This window comes from Pteronotus mesoamericanus, unplaced genomic scaffold, assembly GCF_021234165.1.
Source record: "Pteronotus mesoamericanus isolate MK-2021 breed Mesoamerican mustached bat unplaced genomic scaffold, CSHL_Meso_final contig_164, whole genome shotgun sequence".
Taxonomy (NCBI): Eukaryota; Metazoa; Chordata; class Mammalia; order Chiroptera; family Mormoopidae; genus Pteronotus; species Pteronotus mesoamericanus.
Window position 1 is genome coordinate 23,573,325 of NW_026555065.1, and position 22,388 is coordinate 23,595,712.

The 22,388-nt window shown below is 38.2% G+C and overlaps 1 protein-coding gene across 1 annotated transcript in view; it reads left to right on the top strand.

Moving 5' to 3' along the window:
• INO80 (INO80 complex ATPase subunit) overlaps positions 1-22,388 on the top strand; it is a 122,332-nt gene that overhangs the window by 84,438 nt on the left and 15,506 nt on the right. The window contains exons 27-29 of the mRNA XM_054565572.1: positions 3,494-3,621; positions 15,022-15,116; positions 21,171-21,243. Of these exons, the coding sequence (XP_054421547.1) occupies positions 3,494-3,621; positions 15,022-15,116; positions 21,171-21,243 (296 nt within the window). The remainder of the gene's footprint in view (positions 1-3,493; positions 3,622-15,021; positions 15,117-21,170; positions 21,244-22,388) is intronic.

Genomic DNA, 22,388 nt, shown 5'->3' on the forward strand with positions numbered 1-22,388 from the left:
CTGGATTCAGAATTTACGGCCTGGTTTTTCCATTTTAATGTTAACTTTGTCCAGTGTCGAGAGACTTGGAGTCAACCGCTCTAGTAGCTTTGGGAATGTTTTGAACTGGAAGATACTCTTTTGGGTATATGAGAACAGTATTGTAAATGGCCTCATAGCTGACTTAGAACACGTGAAAGCAGTGGGTGAAGGTATATTGGTGGAAAATAAGGGGAAACCCAGAGTGTAAAGAATGCCTGAACACTGGTGGGAATAGAGGGATAGAATCCAGCAGTGTGGAAACCACAGAATCCCAGGCAGAAGATTAACACAGGTATAGAAGGAAGCAAGACGATACCTTATTTATTCTTTCTCCCTTCTTCATTCTGGCTGCTTAGTTCCCAGTACAGGAGTATAAGGCTTATTGCTGGCGCTGTGGGAATCTCTTGTGGCTTTTCCTGTTCTTTGAAAGAAAAATGGACCTTGTTTAAATAGCAGGAAGTGTCTGAGTTCTTTTCGCATCGATAAAAAGCACCAGCCTCACTGGCTGTTTACTGTGAGAACCAACCAGCTCCTCACTGACCCTATTGTGCTCTGTGGACTGGCTAGGGCAGGGCAGTGAGGGTTTGGCGGGGCGGGGGGGCGGGGGGTGGTTGTCACTGGAACCTATATTTTATCTTTCTTTTTCTCTATGCTTTTACATTTTCTGTGTCCCTGGGAAGGGTTGGTTCCATTACATTTCTTGAGAAACTAACCAAAATCTGGATTTCACGCATTGAATGCATCTCCGTGTTTCACTGGGAGAAGGATCTACAATCCCTTCAAAAGTCTATTCTCTTCTCCTTGGTAAGAGGAGATATTATTCAGTGTTACCCTGATTTTACTGCCATAGGATACATGTGTTTTGTTTCTGAGCAGGATCTTACACTGTGGTCAGTAAGAACCTGTATCTGAGTGAAAAACACTATAGCACTGTACCACATATTTGTAGGGAAGATTGTAAGAAAGTAGATCTGTTCATTTTAACGGGTTGTTTTTTTGTTTTTGTTTTTGTTTTTGTTTTTGAGCTGCTGTTTTAAAGAAGGGGCTGGTCACAGGTTTGACTTTGACAGAATCAGCCTAATTTCTAAGAAATGGTGCTCTTCTTGGCTCTGTGCCCTGCTTAGCAATAGATTGTGCTCTTGTCCACTGCAATTTTGTAGCTTCTAAACAATTGGGTAATGGATGCCAGGCCAGAAGACACTAGTGTGTACAGAGAAAGAAACCAGTATTTCTGCATATCTTTCTAAGGACAGATACTGGAGGCCAACTTCCTCTATCTAGCATGCTTACCAGAGAAAGAGAAATAATGTTTATTGTTTAAGGGTTTTAAGGCCAGTGCTGAAGCTTCTTTCTTCTTAGGCCTTTTCCTTCAATGCATTCCGAAGACATCCAGTTTGTCCACTTTGACCTCCCCTAACTATACAATAACAGAATAACAACAAGTACCACTTCTTGCTGCTTCTCTCAAGTGCATGGGAGTTCTCTCCATCTAAGCCTATGCATATCGTCATCTCTGAGCTTTCTGCACACTAGCATCAGTTCTTTTTGATTTGCCAAAATAAAGTCGATATGGGAAGCAGGAATGTGTGAAAACGATTGAATCATGATTTTGAGATGAATTGAAGCTTCTCAAAATTCAGCCACAAGACAAATTTGTATATGCTTAAATATTTGTGTTGATGGAGTATATGCAAATAGAGAGGAGATAAGTAGGCTGCAGAAATCTGATGTGCTTAGCTTAGTCCTGCTCAATGATTGAAAAATATATGGGCTTTTTTTTTTTTTTTTTTAAACCTTGCTGTTCTTTTATTGAGAAAAGAAACATTGTTCAAAATTGATTGGTAGCTCTGCAGGGATTATTTAGGAACTATCAAAATTAAGGGACCCTAGGGAATCCAATTAAAGGAGAAGGGTAATTGTGACAAGAAGAAAACCTTGAAGTTGCTATGAAGGCATTGCTGCCTCGTCAGGCTTGGAATTTATACAGGCCTCCTTGTCTGGTGCCAGAGAGAGGCCTTAGCAATCGGTTCTGTCCCAGCTGCAGTTACTTGATTGTGTTGGTAAGGAGACCAACAAAAAGAAGAGCATTTCAATAATCTAAACAGGACCAAACAAAGAGGCTGAACAAAGGTGTGTGCCACGGCGTCAGGGAGGCGGTGGTGGAGGGAGAGATGTGGCCTGGCAGCGTTCCGAAGGTGGGAAAAGGCAGGCTGCAGTGCAGAGGAGTAAACATCCAGGACCTGTGGCTTTGTAGCAAAACAGAGTGGTTGATGATTTGTTATGGTGCTGTCAGCACATCCGTTCTTGTTCGGTTTATACAATAATTGTGCACTTGGCAAATAGTGGCAAGAACTGAGAAATGACTGTTGAGAACTCTTGGATTGCTCTGCAGTCTGGGGAAAAACCATAGGTTCAAACCCAGAAACAAAGGATAGACAGTATGTTTGTCTTAACAGTTTTGTTTTTTACTTTTAGTGGTTAGTTGTCAGTGTAGTGTCTTTAGTCTTTCTGTCTCCCTTTTTGTGTTCCATAGCCACTTCCACATACACTCTTAAATATCCCAGCCCCTTAAGCCTCATCTCTTCCCCTCTTAATAACAACAATTGTTCAAGGCATGTTTATGGACCAGTCTGCAAACAGGAAACTCTACTTCCTGAAATATGATGGGAGTTGAATGATACTGAATGGATAAGATGAAAATTTGTGGGTTAAGTATTCTTTAAAGATCTTTAGCTGAAATGATTTTTTTTTTTTAATGGGAAGAGGAAGGAGACAACACAAGTTAGTGAGTGAAAGCAGCCTCCATTTCACAGAAATCCAAAGCCAATCTTTGTAAAAAGCTGAACGAGCCCTATTCTGTCTTTATTGAATTACAGCTTAGGATAATGACATTTACCGGCCAACCTATTTGAAATCATCCAGGAAAAGGGAGTTTGGGGTTTTTTTAAAAGGCAGAAGAGGGGATGTGTATTTGCATTTCTTGGTGTTTAAGTGTCTCCAGGGGCAGGCAAGAGCAGGTCTTGTTTCTTTACATTGTCGTGCTTCTGGAAGGTAAACCATTTAGCCACAGAACTTGCAGAAACAGATATCTAGAGACAATATGGACAAAAAAATAACAGGTTTTTCAGGTCGCTACAGCAGGTATGACATGGACATCGCTTTCAGATGTTCATGTGTATCTGCTGTTTCCTGAGTAAGGATTAGAGCAGGGAAGTTTTCAGATGCCTCTGTCTGATTAGAAACTGTCAGTTGGGAAGGAACCTACACCTCCCTCCCTCAGGATGTTTCTTCCCAGAGCACTATTGGATCATGATTTAATAGTGCTTTGCATTCTTCTCTACAGTACTTTCTTGTTCTCATGATAACAAGCATCCTGGTTGTAGTAATTTTGGCTGCATACAGCTTTGCAGTGAGTGATTTTGCTGCTTCAATTAAATACAGTTTCCCCTTCCCCCCCTTTTCTTCTCCCTAGGCAAGGAGAGCCTCATCACTGACAGTGGAAAGCTGTATGCCCTTGATGTCCTGCTGACTCGGCTCAAGTCTCAAGGACATAGGGTCCTTATCTACTCCCAGATGACCAGGATGATAGACCTACTGGAGGTAGGAGAAAGAACCTTGGGAACCTAGGATGCCTTCACATTTAACTTGTAGGGATCAGATGTCTGTGATTAATACCAGTCCTGTTTAATGGGAACTCAAAACATCTTCATGATTTTTCTGCCTCCTTCCTTATTCCAGTGAAATAGATCACCCCTTACTCCCTTTACTAGGGAAGAAATTCCCTAATTTTAAGTAGATCAGAGCTAGGAATTTCTTGACAATTCCTCTGAAATTGTATATGGTAAACAAGACTTGGGATTACTTCTCTATATAAAAAACCAGAAAGCAACTATTCATCCCGAGTTAATGTAGTGGTTCTCAACTTGACTACATATTGCAATCTCTTGGGGGACCTTGGACAAATACTGATGTCTAGTTCCATCCTCAGAGATTCTTATTATAATATGGGATGAGACCTAGGCATCAGGATATTTATTTGTTTATTTATTTGGCATGAGGATATTTAAAAGCTCCTAAAATAATTCCAGTATGCAACCAAAGTTGACAACCACTGGATTACGGTGGTTGGTAGAGCTATATCTTACTGTATATTCCTTCTACTTTCTTGTTGTCTGAGTAGTTGCTTTGTTACTTGAGGGAGGGAAGTCATGAACATTGAAACAAGACAGTGAAAGTGAGGACAAAAATCACAAACCACTAGAGTAAATCTTTAGTGCAAGATTGTTGGGCCCTGACTGGTGTGGCTGAGTTTGTTGGACATCCTTTTGTGAAACGAAGGGTTGCTGGTTGTCAGGTCACAGGCCTGGGTTGTGGGCCCTGTCCCCAGTTGGAGTGTGGGCAAGGTGCAGTTGATTGGTGTTTCTCTCCCTCTCTTTCTCCCTCCTTTCCCCTCTCTCTAAAAATAAATAAATAATTTTTTTAAGGATGCTGGAAAGCTACTTGTCTAGAGTGTAAAGCACCTGAATGTCATTAGCATGTGGATATTCTCATGTTTTTCCATGGATTTTATATGTCTAAGGCTTTCTGTTCTAGCTCTACTACTCCAGGGAGTAATTGATAATAAGTGGAAATTGAATTATGATTATCCTTATCTAAGAATAAAGGAGTAGGGATCCTATCAGTACCAAAGGAATGAAGGGTAGTAAGAAGGAAGAATTTTTAGATTCTTCGGAAGCCAGAGCTGGCTTGCTGAATTTTCTGATGAATTTATTGGAATTTGGTGGCAGACTCTTTTTTAATAATCTGGCAATTTTTTTTTTTTAAAGCAAGAGACATAAATGATATTTGAGATCAATTTAATCACTACATTTTATGTTTAATGTGGTATTTAGCTCCAGAATCCTGTCAACAGGCCACACTCTCTGGTTTGTATTTTAAGTAGGGTACCTATTTCTAAATGATGAAGAATGCTTCTAAGTATCTGTAAGTTGCCCTAAGAAAGGTGATTAAGCCATTGTGTTTGATGTAAATCTTGACTGTGTCAAAGATCCTAACAGCAATAATTTAAAATAAAAGGATTGTGTACATCTTTAATATTCTGGTCAAAACAGATTATGCCACTAGCCAAAACAATGAGTTAACTTTCCTTCAGTGGGTCTCTTTTTAGATGAAGTGCACTTCCTTGTCCTAAAGAGCGAGGGAAGTATAGATGAAGTAGTGATCTTACACTGCTAATAATTATAGAAAAAGTATTATATTAAGGATTTTGTAAGGAAGGGGATGATCTTTCTTTTGTAAGGTATATAAGTGTATTAAAGAGTCCTAAAAGTTGATTCATATTAAAGAAAAGTTCTAAGAGAAATTGGGTAAACCATCAAAAAATAAGGTAACTCTGGTAGATGAAGGTGAGTGTGGGTGGTTTAAATTTGATACAGTCCTACATTTTAGCTTCTTATCCTGCATATTACACACTTCTAAATAATCATAATTATTACTAAAATAGGTAAATCAAAGAATGATAATGAGTTTTGTTCAGGATGAGTGCTGTAAACCTTACCCACCACGGTGACTTCCTATCCCTCTCTAATCCAGCAGGTTATGTTTGAAGGGGGAGGTCTGAACTTTGTGGGTAGACTTTACAAACAAGGCAGCTTGAAAACCTTCTCTGAATGTAGTCGCATCCCTCTCTGGGGAATTCTGAATTGGGGAATAGCATATTCAAGCCTGAATTTCACAACTGCTAACATTCCTTAGCCATATGTATAACATGCATCAACGATGCTGAAGCCAAAAAATGTTGAAGCTCTTTGTATGTTTTACTAAAAAACTAAAATGAAACTGTTGTCTAGGTTCCTTGATACTATTCTATTCTATTTCTCCTTCAACATTAAATTTCCTAAAATTTTTGTCTATTTATTTAATATTATTTACCCAAGTGAACCATATTCTATATTCCAAGAGGTTAGTCCACAAAGGAAATTTATTTTGTAGGCATAGAATTAGAATGCCCACAATGTTTAATATATATCTAATAATTTATTGTAATGTAAATGTATTATGGATCTTAGGACAGTCCAGGATTAGGTCTACTTTTTTTTTTACTCCTTACCCAAAGGTATGTTTATTGATTTTAGAGAGGTGGGGGGAAGGAGGAGAGAGAGAAAGAGAAACATCAATGTGAGAGAGAAACATTGCCTCCTGTATGTGCCCCAACCAGGGATCAAACCCACAGCCTTTTTGTGTATGGGACGATGCTCCAACCTACTCAGCCACTCATTCAGACCTAGATCCACATTTTTTTAACCTTCTTAAAGAGTATTATGGGTTTTTCAGTCACTTTCATAATGGAATCTGTAAACATTCATTAGAGCCCTTTTGGCTTTAAAACATGACCTGGTGCATGAACCCTAATGATCGTGTTATGGAAAGACCCTGTATATAGCTGCTTTTCCCTTGACTTTTTCTTTAAAAAAAATACCTTGACCTTTGCCTTGCTTCTTTATTTGCAAAGTGTTGGGGGTTAATTTGTGTTTAGAATTTTTTAACGTTTTTTCCAGGATTCTCTTTTTCCTTTGACATCCTGTTACCCTGCATGTCAAGGAGGGAAAGAAAAGCTTTCAATAGAGCCAGAGTTAGAACTCACAGGGGGCATTGAAGCTCTGTTGTGGAACTGTGGAACATGTCAGCATCTTTCATACAACAGCCTTTTTGGTTTTTTTGTTCTGTGCTTTAGCCTTGTCTATTTGTCTGTCTATTTCTGGGACTCAGAACTAGAAGACAGTAAAAATCCACATACTTCTATATGGCCAGGTTTCCATTTTGTGAGAAATACTAGATCTGGGCATTTAGTATTTGCTCAGTATTTCCTAATGTGATTGATAGCCTCCTTCTCTTGGGCAAAAATCTGACTTTAATTTAAATTTCTTTGGAATATATCAGATCTTCTTCCAAATAGAATTCTGTATTCTGAAATGTTTTATCCTTTCCCATGGTATCCAAATAGTTCTCTGGATAGGGGATAAAAAAGGAGACTGCTCAATTTCCAGGGCCAAAGGATTCTTAGTGTGCCGCAGGCAGAGGTTAAGGACATAAATAGAGGAAGGTACGTAGATCACTAAATGTTATGTTATGGGTTTATTTTATATTTACTGAATCACCCATAGGTCTTGGATGGTAAGGGTTCTATGGAAACAGACAGAGCCCCTGTGCAGTTGGGATGGTGGTGTCCAACTGGATGTCAGACAGAACTTTTCCTAACACCATCATTTTTACACTAGTTTGGGATGTTGCAAAGTGCTTTTAACTCCCTACAGATGACTTACGTTTTATCTCTGGGTTGTCTCTTTTGAGATTCATTCCTGTTGCATCGAGCAGCTGAGTCTGTAGCTTAAGGAAATGAGACTCAGTATTTTCTGCGCAATAAAAAAAAGGTTCAGCCAACTGGTGCTATATGTGGTATGATTGTTAAGTACTAAAACGCAGACGAGTCTTGAATTGTACCACTATATGAAAATAGTGCAACTCAGAATTAAATCCAGATAATCCATAGCTAATGACGACATTTGAGACACTGGGTTGTATAACTTGTCCAGTCAGCAAGTACTTCACTAGGGAAAGGTTTATCCTAAACAGACGTTCTATCATTTATAAGTACTCTAAAACATCTTCACTACGTTGATGAGATCAAAATGTTAAAAAAAGACAGAGATGCCCAAGGTCAACCCAACATTCAACCAGTCAGGTTTGTCATGTAGTGAACTGCAATCGTGCTGACAAGCCACTTGGGAGTCTGGCCAGGGCCAGGGGCAGCAGCCCAGAGAAGGACCACAACAACATAGACAGTGCCATAACATTTCACTGTTTTTTTAAAAATAATAATTAAATGATTAATTAATTAGAGAGAGTGAAAGGGAGGAAGAAAGAGAGGGAGATGTGAGAGAAACATTGATCAGTTGCCTCTCAAGTGCGCTCCAACAAAGGACCAGGCCTGCAACCCAGATAAGTTCCCTGACTGAGAATTGAACCTGTGGTAACCTTTCATTCTGGAGGGATGACGTTCAGTCACCTGAGCCACACTGGTATGAGCTCAACACGTTCTAATCAGAATCTTTCTCACTATAAATCCCTGCACCTGGGCCTTCTTTGTTTTCTTCTCCACTCCTAGCATCGAAGACCTCCTGATCTTGTGTCTAAGTATTCACTTTAAAATTGACATAGAATTCCCCATTCCTTCTGGATCCTTTCTTGAACTTGAGGTTTGAGAAGTGATTTCTCCACTGCTACTGCTCATCCATATCCAAATCTTTAATGCTTTCATTTTTTCTTGAGGAATACAGAAGTATTTTTATTTTTTCATTTAATGATGCAAAACACAAATGCTGATGACGTTTTCTTTCACATTTACAACTAAACAGACTGTAATTGATTTAATCATTATATGGAGCATACTGTACTAGTATTTTAAAAATTTATTCTTTTACATGAGGAGGGATCGCCCAAAAATGGAATTTATTTATAAAAAATCGTGTATTTATTCTTACATGTTTAAATATCAGGCACCTTCAAAATACTCTTCATTTGATGCTGTACAGCTATCAAGACACTTTTTCCACTGCTCAAAACCGTTTTTGAACTTGTCTATTTTAGTGCTTATGCCATGCCTTGTTTCACCTCTTCCATATCAACAAAATGTTTCCCTTTGAGGACTTTTTTCATCCAGGGAAACAAAAGAAAAGTTACTTGAAGTAAGATTGGGTAAATAAGGAAGGTAGGACATGAGGGTCATGCCATTTTTGGTCAAAAACTGCTGAACACTCAGTGTGGTTTGGTCAGATGTGTTCGTAAATCACCATCATGAAATGGGCAAATATGTTAAGAGTCACCAAAAAAAGTCACTGAAGCCAAATGCAGCCTCTCACAACACCACCAGGTGGTACACTGATACAGATGGGTTCCTAGGACACTCACCTAGTGGGGGAAGCCTGTATGTACATCGAGGGGCCTGCCCTCCAGAAGATAATTCTGGGGAGGGGTTTGGTTCCCCACTTTATGTCAGTTGGCTTTTCTTAGAATGTCATTGCCTTTGTGAATTGTGATTTTGAACATACTGGAAAGCTGGGTTTTCTAAAATTGTCCCATAAAGCAAGTTGGGGGTCACTGTTGACTGGCATTTTCATTAGGTCTTAAGAATGCCAGAAGGACATGTGTCAGATTACAATCATCCTATATTCTGTTTAGTTCATTTCTTTTTCATGCCAACTGTGAGTATGGCATTGTGCTAGGTAGATGTAAATATCAGTTCATTGTGGTCTTTGACAGCAAGGAATATATCCTGTGTGTGTATATATACATATCACAAACACAAATAACTGTCAAGTGTACTCTGATACTGATGCCACAAATGAAGCATAACATTAACTGAACATAGCAGGAGGAATACATTTATTTCTTAATGAGTTGCTTGAGGAATGTTTTACATAGACCCCATCTGAACTGAACTTAAACCGAGTATCAGCCATCAGGGAGAAGTGCATTCCAGACTAATGAAACCAGGTGAAAAAAGACACAGAGATTGCCCCTGGCTGAGTGGTTCTGTTGGTTGGAGCATCGTCCTGCAGACCAAAAGGTTGTGGGTTCAATCCTCAGTTGGGGCATATACAGGAGGCAACTGATCAATGTTTCTCTCCCCCCCTCCGCATTTCTCTAAAATAAATAAATATATCCTTGGATAAGGATTAAAACCAAAAACAAAAGGCACAGAGATGGGAAGGTAGAAGACATTTGAGGGGACTAGTGCACTGTGGCTGGAGCATGTGGTATAGGAGAAAAGGAAATAACACAAGTAGTATGAAGGCAGATTATGGCGGACCCAAGAATGCTTTGTGATTAGGTCTTGCTCCTAAGGGCTCTGTGTTAGATATGGGAGGGATGGCCGCCATATTTCATTCACTTGGTACAATTTACCTGGACAACAGAGGGGTTGTAATAGACATTGAGAGGAGCGTCCCTTCTCACTGGTTATAGACATCAACGAAGGAAAGAGGCATGTCCGGGAAACTAGTTGCACCACATTTGCAAGTTTGTGGATCATACTGAGCCTTTCCCCACAAAATGTTTTATGAAAGTGAAATTGTGTTAAAATGAACATCACAGGCAACTTTGAAATGGAAAAGAAGTCTCAGAATGGAAGTTCATGTTACTGGTATAATATATATGCATTTTCCTTTATTTTTTCAAGTGTGCAATTATCCTTTCTCTATGACAGCGATGGATAGAGTTTATGGACAGAATATACTAAGGACCTTATGTGCTTCTCTCCCCACCCCACTCCCATTTTTTTTGCTAGTAGTGATGTGCTTCTGTTCCGTGTAAGAAGCAATAGAGGGGCTAAGCCAAAGGCTCTGGAACCAGTCTACCAGAGTTCCAATCCTAGCTCCGTTACCTACTGCCTGTGCCACTTTAGACACCTTACTTAACATCTGTAAAATGAGAGTAACAATAATAACACCTACCTTTGAAGGCTGTGGTTAGAATTAGATAAGGAAAATCAGGTAAAATATGTAGAATACTTAAGGTCACTTAGTAAATGCTAGCCATCATCATTATCACTACTACTTTAAGATGAACCTAGTCCCTTTATATTACACCATTGGGTATGTGACCATTTGCTTTTGTTTAGTATATTTTAAGGAGTTAGAAGCACTTGCTGATGCTATTTTGAGTTATGCTGATACCTCTATTTGCATACCACTGCTTTAAAAGTAGGGTTTATGAATGTGATCCAGAAGTGACCTGTCTTCTCAACTCGTATTCTAAAACAGTAGTTTTCAAGCAGGTGGAGTAGGTTAGAGGGTAGGAGACCTGGGCAGAGATTAAGTAGGTGGGGCACTGGACTCCATACCCTTCTTCATCAACCAGAATAATAATGCTTTTTACCTATTTTATATTAGAAGGATTTCATATAAGAGTTTGCTTGAAAAAAAGTGTTTCAATGCTTTAAAAATAGCATAAGGATATGCTGTACAACAGTGTTTCTCAAACTTAAATGTACTTACAGTCACACATGTTAAAATACAAATTCTGATTCACTAGATATGGGTGTGCCCCTTTATTCTGCATTTCTAGCAAACTTCAGGTGTTGCCAGTGCTGCACATCTGAGGGCGACACTTAAAATAGTAAGATTCTACGGGACCCTGCCCTTCCTTTCCTTTGTAGTGGTTGTTTTTCCTATTGCAATCATCTTTGGAGCTTTTTAAAAAATAAGCAGTCCAGGCCCAGCCTGTGTGGCACAGTTGGTTGGAGCATCATCCCATGCACCGGAAGGTTGCAGGTTTGATTACCAGTCAGGGCACATACCTGGGTTATAGTTTTAGTCCCTGATTAGGGTGCGTGCAGGAGGCAACCAATCAATGTTTCTCTCACATCAATATTTCTCACTCCTTCTCTCTCTCTCTCTCTCTCTCTGGAATTAATAAGTATATTATAAATAAGTTAATTAAATAAATAAAATAACCAGTTTAGGCCCTAACCCAGACCTGCAGACTCAGAATACCTGTGGTGGGTCCAAGCACAGGTATTTTTTTTAAATCCTGGTCAAGAGTCACCACTCAAATGCTAAGAATACATCTTGTCCATGATCCCTTTGGCTTTTTCAATAATTTTCAAAAATGGTACTTATTAGAACTTTATAGATCTCAAGACTTCCTGAATGTTAAAAGCCATAATTTTTACTTTATTAGTTCAACAGTATTAGAACTTATTTGGTTAGTAATTATTAATCCACAAGAATCCACTTGGGAGTACTGGTGTTCATATTTGTTTAATTAAAGGAGGATACTAAATTTTGAGACCTCTGGGAGAGGAGGAAGCTCTTCATTTGGTTCCTCTTCTCTCTTTGCGGCTTTAAGAGTGGAACAAAAGGAATTCTTTTGACAAGTCTCCAGGAAATTTAATCATTCTGGTGATTATTTTCTAAGCCTTTTCTAATTACCAAAAGTGGACTTGAGCAAGAGATACGTTTAATTTCGACAGGGTGCCTAGTGTAAGGAAAGACTGGGTTATGGTTGGTCTTTCTGTCCCATAAGCCCTCTTTAATATACAGTTGAACTAAGTATAACAGTTCCTATAAACCACAGTAGAGTCATCCAGGAAGCATTAACCATCCAGCAGTGGCCCTCAGACATATGGGTAAACTACAGAGAGTCGGAGGATGACTGGGGACAGTGTGCCATCTTAGACAGTTTCTAATTAACCACGTTTCAGCTGCTGGCTTTGAAAAGAATATATTAAACAAGGCTCTTAAGATGAATCTTAGAAAACCTTTTGACGTTTTTGTTGTTAAGTGGAAGTAGACTTTTCTTTAAGATTGGTTTTTTAAATACTTTTTTAAAAAATTTATTTATTGTTAGAGAGAAGGGGAGAGAGAAGGAGAGGGAGAGAAACAGCAATGTGTGGTTGCCTCTCGCGCGCCCCCATCTGGGGACCTGGCCTGCAACCCTTTGGCTTAAAGACTGGTGCTCAATCCACTGAGCCACACCAGCCAGGGCTAAAATAAACTTTTAAAAGTGCTATGGGTACTATCAAATCATTTGTTAGAATTTGTTTTGTTTTTTTTAAGATTTTATTTATTTACTTTTTAGAGAGAGGAAAAGGAGGGGAGAAAGGCAGAGAAGCATCTCTCAGTTGCATCTCACATGAACCCATACTGGGGACCAAGCCCACAACCAGGCATGTGCCTTGATCGGGGATCAAACCAGTGACCCTTCACTTTGTGGGACTATACTCAACAAACTAAGCCACACCAGCGAGGGCTGAACCTAGAAATGGGAGTAGATACAGTTCTTGAAGAAATTACGCATTTCTTTCCAGATGAACATTTGATTACGTACCTTTTTAAACAGACTAGACTTTTAGAGAGACAACTAGAATAGCTTTGGTATAGCCAGAATTTATGAATGATAGAAATATTAAAATTGCTTTTTTAGCTCAGTCTTTATCTAAACTTTATCAGTGTTTTTCCATGACATAGCATGACAATGTAGACTTTGCTCTGCTTTTAACTGCTCTTTCCATGTCCATTTACTTGATTTGAAGCTTTTTACTGAAATAGGATCTAAACTCATCTAAACCTTCTGAAATCCCACTACTCCCCTGGGTGGGAAAGCAAAGGCTTAAGCAGTAAGCGGAAAAGATTCACATCTGTTGCCTTAGTAACAAGCTTTCTGTAATCAGCATTGGTTTGATTATGGTCTAGGATTGATATCTCTGGTGTTGTGCTGACCTTCATATATAAATGATGTGAACAGCAAGATCTACAAGAAGATTCATTCATTCATTGTTCTCACTGTGGTTAGAAGTTCTGGTTTAAAATGCAAAATAGATCCTTGCAAGAAGCTCCCCTTTTGGTTAAAGTCCAAATCTGTGAGATGTCTGTTTGTATAGTCTCGTTATTTTGTTGTTCTGGATGGCAGCATTCCCTGATTGGATTAGCTGCCAAGTTAAAGTGAGCCCTTAAAGACCATCTTCCTGCCATCATCATTTTCATCTTCTCTCCTGAAGTCCACCTTATCCAAAGCACCACTACTCTTCTGCCCTTAACGCTGTTCCATTATAGGGCTATACCACTAAATATGAACTTGAAGTTCACTGTGGCTAAATATTGTCTGCCCCTCGTTGATTATCAAAGTCCTTAGAGAGCTACCTGGAGACAGGAAGCAGTAGTAAAATATTGTGTGTGTGTGCGTGTGCACGCGCACATATATATATATTTATATAAAACATAATGAAGATGTGTGTCTCAATGAACATTGTCAGCCAGCTTCACCTCACAGTTACCCTAGCCAGAGATACTTCTGCCAAGCTATTAAGAAGGTTAGAGCACTTGCTCTAAGAACAGGCTACCACATAACTGCACTAGCCATACCAAACTGAAGCAGCTTTGTGTGCTGAACTACCCAGCTAGCTATAAGAACTACTGGCTATATGAGAATTTTGCAATACAAGTTCATGTAAGTTTGCAGCTGTGTTGAATTCTTGATAATGGTTTCTCTACAATGGACTTTTTTGTTTTTGTTGTTTTAAAGATTTATTTATTTTTAGAGAGAGGGGAAGGGATATTCGAGAAACAGGGAGAGAAGCATCATTGTGTGGTTGCTTCTTGCATGCCCCCTACTTGGGACCTGGCCCACAACCCAGGCATGTGCCCTGACTGGGAATTGAACCGGCGACCCTTTTGCTTTGCAGTCTGGTGCTCAGTCCACTGAGTCACACCAGCCAGGGCTACAGTGGACTTTTTGAAATATAATCCAGTAATCAGCAGTAAAGGAAGAGGAAATCAGTGCTCATTTGGACATGATCTGTAAGAAGAATTGCAACTTCTGAAAATGGAGATAGGTCTCCATTGCATCTCTTAACATCTCTTATTCGTTCTTAAAAGTTGTGATTCCTTTTACACATTATGTCAAAAACATTCTCTGCTATGGAAAGTTACCCTGTCTTCTGTTCATCCTGATGCTTTGGCCTCCCTTAACAGTGATGCATGCTTTGATGGAAAGGGAAGTTCAGGCTGTAAATTCAAGGACTTTGGTAAGCAAGGATTTGCTGGGGAGAAACACATCATGTTTAGTGTTATATACTGAGGGAAAAGTAGGTAATTCATAGCTGTGAGACACATCTGGTTGGTGTCTGAAAAGGCTTTTTGGTTTGGAGATTTCATTTTGTTTATTTGTTTTTTGTTTTCCTGAAACCTATAGAAATAAGATTAGTTTCCAAGTTGAAATTGAGGGTGGTTGTAATCTTCATGTTACACTCGATTTTTACACATTTGTAGTAAACATATTCATGAATTAAATTCTATATTTTTGAGATTGCTTTCTCCTCATTCTGGATATAATGACTTGCCCCCAATATGGATGAGGTAGAAGGTGGGTAGATGGTTGTATGAATTGGAATACAGTAATTTGTATCAGACTGATTTATATCTATTTACTCTTGATTGGCAGGAATATATGGTTTACAGAAAACACACTTATATGAGGCTTGATGGCTCATCCAAGATCTCGGAGAGGCGAGACATGGTTGCTGATTTTCAGAACAGGTAATTTTATTAGAACTTACAAAAAAGTCTTTGGCTTTCCTCTAGTACTTAAGATGATGAGTTTAAAAGAAATACCAATACACATCAGATTGTTAAGTGAATATGATAGTTCCTGCCATTTGAAGAGGTAACTCTGTTTATAGCAGTTCAAATCTATGTGTCTGTGAGACAGAAAAATGAATACTTGATAATTTTTGTGTTTGAAATCTCCTTTCTTACCAAATCAGTGCCTATTTCTTTGGTCAATTAAAAAAAAAATGACTTCTGAGTGTGAACAAAGACCCTCATATAGATAATATGCATGTAGAAAAAAATCCACTAGACTGTTTTCCTAAATGTTAACAGTTGCTATCTCTGGGTATTAACTTATAGTTGATTTTAGTTTGTTTTTGCTTACCTGTTTCACTTTGTATGAGTGCTTTTTTTTAAATCTTCCCTTTTCCTGCTTTCCCTCTAGCATTGTAGTACAGCATAGTATGACATCCTACAGTAGTGTGCAATCTGTTCAACTGGCAGCTCTCAGTTACAGTACTTCTCCTACCTGATAATGAGCCTATGAAATTTCAAATACTACCTGCTGGATGCTGATGGCTTTCAGAGCCATAATTATCCTAAGTGCAGGTTCTCATTGTAATAAGTAGAGTCTGGTTACTGCTCTCTCCAAGGAGAAAGCCAAGCTCTGCTAGTGACAGGTCTGCTGAACTCCACCCTTAATTTTCTTTCTTAAACTTGGAGAAGTAAGGAATAGAGTAGGTCTCAATGTTCTATAAATTATAACATTCTGAATTTCTGGCCTTTAATTGGGTAGACTGTTAATATTTAACTTTTGAGTTCTTGGGAACAAAATTAAGCACACAGCCATTTGTATTTAGGTTACAGTTTTAATTTCTTTTGGTTTTAATGCATGGTTTACTTCAAATGTAAAATAATTTAGCAGAAAACAAATCCATAGTTCAACAAAGAATGTCCTCTAATTGAGAGTTTTTGCTATTGCACAATCATTTACAATAGAGCAGAGGGAAGAAGATATATCCTGACATTTTGGTTTACAGTGTATATTCAACTTCTAAGTTGAAACTATGCATCTGAATTTAGGTGGCCGTTTGACCAACAGTGGAGGGGAAGATCTGCTTTGAAACTATTTCAGTTCGTTACCTTGAAGCAACTGTGTACATGGCCTAACGTAGCCTCTCACCTGGCAGAAGCTATCAGCAGATTTTTAAATTGACTATTTGAATCATGTATAAGCATGGTAGTGCCTCCTAGCCCTACCACATTGTTATGCCCTGCACCTCCCCCCACAAGAAAAAAGTTAGCAGCTGCTCTTCATCTTTTTGTGATTCTGAAGTCAAATGAAACATATTTTCCTTTGTCTGTACCTACTCCAGCCTAAGAGCTCCAACAGACAAAGATCTTACATACAAGATCTATAGACTATCTGGTTTCCCCAGGGTGCCTGTAATTTCTCCAGGCATGCCAGCATCTCTGATATGGACACACTGGTATGAGGTGGCATGAGTTGTGTGTTAGAGGAAACACCATTAAGTAATAAGTATTTCACCTACTATTGTTTATGTTTATTTTTTACTAATATGTTTGATATACATTTGAGGATCTCATTAACGTGAGAGCTTTTTTTTTTTTCCTGAGTAACAATTGGCATTATCATGTCATAATAAAATGCATGTTGAGGAAAGTTTGAGGGGTAATTAATGAAGAAAATAAAAATCACCCACAATCCCATTACTGTTAACATTTTGGAATATCCCTCTAGTCCTTTATGTACCATATTTTGCTGTGTAATGCATACTTTTTGCCCATATTTTTTAGGGAAAATAAGGATGTGCATTTTACATGGGTAGTATCTGAAATACCTTGTATCTGTTCTTGTGTTTTATAATTATTTGTTACATAAAATTTCTTGTACCAAAATATGTTCAAAAATAAATGCTAAAATTCCTTTGTAGTACAAAAAACAAGTATCTAAATATAAACAAACAAATAAATAATTGAATTAAAAAATTTAAATGAAAGATTTTTTTTTTTCCTGAAAGTTTGGACTGAAAACATGGGTGCACATTATACAGGGGAGCACATTATACACAGCAAAATGCAGAATGTGTGTGGTTATATTTACACATTAATACCATGTTTTAGGTAAGATTGTGTGTCCTGATTTCTTCTAACTTTATCATAAATATTATCATATATAATTTAAAAAATCTTTGTAATCATTATTTTTAATAACCAGTGTTCCATTATACTGGGGGTACTATAATTGTTAAAAATGGTGAGTGAATATCTTTGTTCTTAAATCTTTGCCATCATTTTAGATTATTAATATAGATTCAAACAAAGGAAATCACTGAGTGAGAGGATGTGAATGTTTAAGACTTTGTGTATTGTCAGGTTGCTTTATAGAAATTTCTACTGATTTATATTCCAACCAGAGCTGTAGTATGTTGACTTCTAATGATTTAGGTTTCTCAGTTGTAGTGCTAGAGCTATTCTTCTAGCTGACGCAATTCCCAGAAAACTGGCCTGTGAGATCTAGAGCTCAGTATATTTTAGTGACCTTTTGGGGGGAGGAATCAGTAGATATATCTAATCAATGGCCCTTAAAATCTTTTATTTAACTTGTGAAGCAGTTATTTGGGCAATCCCAATAGCACACAATAGTTTTGAAAAGCTTTGCTCTAAAAGAAGGGTTTTTTCACCATTAAATTGACCTGTTGTTTACTTAGTAAATATCTTACTTTGCACAGCTTTTTGGGGGAACCTTACTTGAGCTTCCAAACCTCACAGCTGAGAGTTACTTTAGGGAGCAGTGAGGTTTTTTTTTAATCAACATTTGAATAACCATGACTTAAACACCCTGCATCTAATATTAGGCAACCTGAAACAACAGACTAATATCTCTTTCCCTGCATACATTATGAACTAGATAATTAGAGTTGGGATTATGGCTAAAAAATAATCTCCTATATCTCAGGTATAGAAATGAACTGTGACTATGCTAACCAGAAGCTTATTAGGCAGAACCCTCCAAATGGGGAAAAAAGTTCTCAACTTACAAATTTGAGTGGCTGCAGTATGCCAGTAGAGAGAAATAGACATGTGTTTTTGAAAACAAAAAGACATGGCTTGCCAAATATTTATTATTATTAATGAAAAGACATCAAAAGAAAAAAATTGTAGTTTCAACTGGAAAGCCCTGAGGCCTGAGGCTCAAAGGTCAGCCAGAGTAAACAAGAACTCCTATAAAAAGCCATTTACATTCCCTTCATACAAGATTTATTTATGAGGGATCCTTCCAGGAAAGAGTCTGACTGAGACTAAAGACTTGTTTGGCCAGGATGTCCTGACTGGGCAGCATTCAGAACATGTGACCAAGTGCGTGATCCTAGAAGCCATTCACAAGGTCCTTTGCTCTGGAGTGCCTTGGCCTTGGCGTCAGTTCTTCCTACCCCATGATAGTTATCAAATGGATCCCCCCAATTATCTGACCACTCAGGCTGGGCCTTTGGGAACAGGAGAAAAAGTGAGTGTACTGTGGATTGTTTTTCCTTGGTAAGAGTGTTGTAGAGAGCTCCAGTGTTGTCTTATTCTGGCTCTGCACACCTTTATTTACTGTAGTCAGCTACATACCCAGCATTATTTGGGTATTTTGGTGCAAAGTGGCCTCAGTGGGTCATTAAGTAAAGAAGAGTGAGAGTGTGACCTAGGTATGTCTTTGCTACATGATTTCATAGACAACCTGGGAGTCTGGTCTCTAAGGCTTGTTCCATCACAGACCCCTTTTGAGTTGAGATTCCTTTTCAGACCCCTAGAGGGCACCCAAACCATCATGATGCCTTAAATGTTGCCAATTTATTTTTACCTAAATTGCTTTCACTAGAGTTTTTTCCTATGTATAGTCCCTGTTTATAAGTGATTATCACATCTGGGGTCTTTATCTCTCTTGCTGTCCAGATTGTGGATGTGACTCATTTTTCTGCCTCTACCATTTCTTTTTTTGTAGTTACCAACTGCCTTCTACATCACTCCCTGTCTCAAGCCTGTTCCCCAGCCCCCACCCAAACTCAGGTGCTCTGGACTTCTATCAAAATTACCAAAAAAGTTCTAGCCATTGGGTCACACAAGTACTGGAAAGAAGCCCCTGACCACTGACCACACCCCTGCATCCACCAAAACAGGAGAGAGATGTATGGGGGAGAGCAACCTTTTCAGGGCCAAGAGATTAGACAATCTGGAAAGCTCAATATTTATTTGAAGACTTATTGTGGTTAAGTGTTCTCCTATGGTCTGTGAGGCCCCAAGTTTCCATTTACATCATCCCATATATATGGGAACTGGCAATGCCTTTTAACTTTTAGGTTGCCCTGTATGGTTTAATCACAAGAGACATGTTATAAATTATATAAATAAAATTATGAGATATTAAACTTCATGATAAAATTCAAGGATAAACAAGAACTTTCCTAACAGCACACTGCTTTTGGAATCACATCCTGCAAGAGACCTCCAAACATGCTGTTATCCGTGCATGCCCCTAGGCAAGTTGTGTTTAATTGAATATAAATAATGGACAGATTTCTAGTAGGACCTGTCCAGCTTAGTGATTAACCAGGAAGTTTATTTCAAAATAGCTCCTTCTCTGATACTCACATTGACTGTTGACATGTCATCCATTAGTCACTTCAACTATATTCAGAGCATATCTATTTTAGATCCAGGAAATACACCTTTAGCAGTCAAGTGACTTCAAGGAAGAACAGCATCAAGGAATGAAAGCATCCAGATGTCAGTGCGTTCCATATTTTTTAACTTGAAGTCAAAAAATAAAATTAATTTTACATTAGGATTTGGTCCCATACCTGAAATTTCACAAAACAGTAGTTTTCCTTATGACCAGTGATGATGTATTATATTTTCTAACCTGTTCTATTTTTTCTTTAAATTATTTCTTTATTCAGTCCAGATCCACCAAACTGAATTCATGCCCAATGATAGGTGTGGCCTGAAATTTGAATAACACCAATCTAAATGCATTTCCAGTTGTACTTCTCATTATAGTCATGACAAAAAGGGATTAGCAGCTTGATTTAGAGGACAGTAAAGTTTGCTCACCAATGTAACTTAATCCCTTAGAAATGTTCTAGAAAGGAATATCAGTGGCAGGAATGTGAAAGTGCAAGATAATCTTCAAATATGTTTATGTCATCTGCAAGAACTAGGTTCGGACTGAGCCCCTAACTGTATGTGTATACATAGATAAATCTTCTAGTGAAAGCCTGCTTTTTGTGGTCTGGCATGGTCTAGTTCCTAAAAAATATTTGTTACATGAATCAATGACAGTGGCACCTACTGGTTTACTTGTAATTCTAGGTTTCTTTAACAGGACATATAATGGACATGGAAACAGAAAACTTTAATTGCTTCTATTTAAGGGCTGTGTTGGCATTGATCAAAAAGTACTTTAACTGTGTCTGTCTTTATGGATTATTCCTAAGTTCAACCTAAAATGTACATAGAAATCATGACCTGGTCTTAGTCCTGGGACCTTAGGTCATTTTTCCAGGACTGACTTTTTTCATCTGAAAATGAGTGCTTTGAAAATATAATTAGCACTCAAATTACTGGAAGTTATGATTCCTGGGGGAAACACCAGGAAATACTGATTTATTTGTCTCCTATATGAACTATGAATAGTGTGATTTGTTAAAAATATGACTACTACATTTAAAGGCCTCTATTTCCATGATAATATACTTTTGTTATATTCATACATGTTTGTAATTATATTGCCTGTCAGTCAATATTAGTAGGCAGCCAAAGTATTTCTGCAATTTGGAAGATGATAACCATGGTTTGATCTTAGCAACAGAGCACCTTTGTACAATGTGTCAAAGAAACATTACATCAAGCCTGGGTAACCACCAGCACTCTTTCTAGCCGTAGATGTTGTTCTGTATTCAGAGATTCCTCTCTTATGCCACAGGCCATTTTTCTTTTTCAGTTTTTCCTCTAAGCATATACCCCCTTCTTCTGCAGGAATGACATCTTCGTGTTCCTGCTAAGCACGCGTGCTGGAGGACTCGGGATCAATCTCACTGCTGCAGATACAGTAAGTCATGAGAGCACAGTACACTGGATGTGCAGGTTTTCTACTATAAATATATTGTTCGGTTGGTGTTACTCTTTGCTTTGTGTCACAAACTTTTTATTTCTTTGCCTTCAGTTATGTTAATAGTCACACTTTGCCTGGAACTGGAACATTTTAGCTTTCCTTTGGACTTTTCTGCCCATTCTGTTGGAATAAATTTCTTATACATTCATTTAACAAATATTTGGTGAATGCCTACTATGTGTCTGATACTGTTCTAAATATTTGGAGTATGTTACTGAATAAACAAACTGAAAAAAATTCAGTCAACCCAACCAGGAGCTGTAACTGACCAAATCAGGAAGGATTGTTTTATTACTCTTTTGCATTATTTCATCATAGGAGAAATTCATATTTTTGTATCCCAAACTTCAAAAGGTAGTTGGAAAGAAATGAAATCGGTAATTTAAAAAAAAAAAAAAAGACATTTCATCAAATGATCTATCTTTTCATATCCAGTCTCCTTGGAAGGATACTTTAACATCTGAAAGGGAGAAGAAAAGAACGTTCCTTTTGAATCTTAGAATTACTCCTGGTATTCAAATGTTTGTTGTTTGTTTGTTTTTAGAGAGAAGGGAAAGGAAGGAGCAAGAGAGATAGAAACATCAGTTGGTTGCCTCTTGCATACCCCCAGCCAGGGACCTGGCCCAAAACCCAAGCAGGTGCTCTGACCAAGAATTGAACCTGTGACATTTCAGTTTGCAGGGTGATGCCTAACCTACCGAGCCACACCAGTCAGGGCAAGATTCTAATATATTTAGTAACAATTTCAGTACTCTTGAGTCATAAAAATGCATAAATGGGAAATTGTTCTGCAGAAGGCATACCTCTGAAAATGTCATTTGTGTGGTGGTTGTTGTGATTCTCTGTGAAATACAGAGCATCAAGATTCTCACAAATAGAAAGTTGCAAACTCCAGAGGGTCATAGAGAAATGGAATAAAAAGGTGGAAAGGCTTGAATAGTCTCGCAGCAGAGCTGGAACTAGATCCCATATTTCCTTGTATCCACTTTTTCTCCTTATTGACAATGCTGTAGAACTGCCTCCCTTCAAGAATGAAAACATTCTATGATGACAACCATAGGACTCAGCTATGTCTTTCTGGG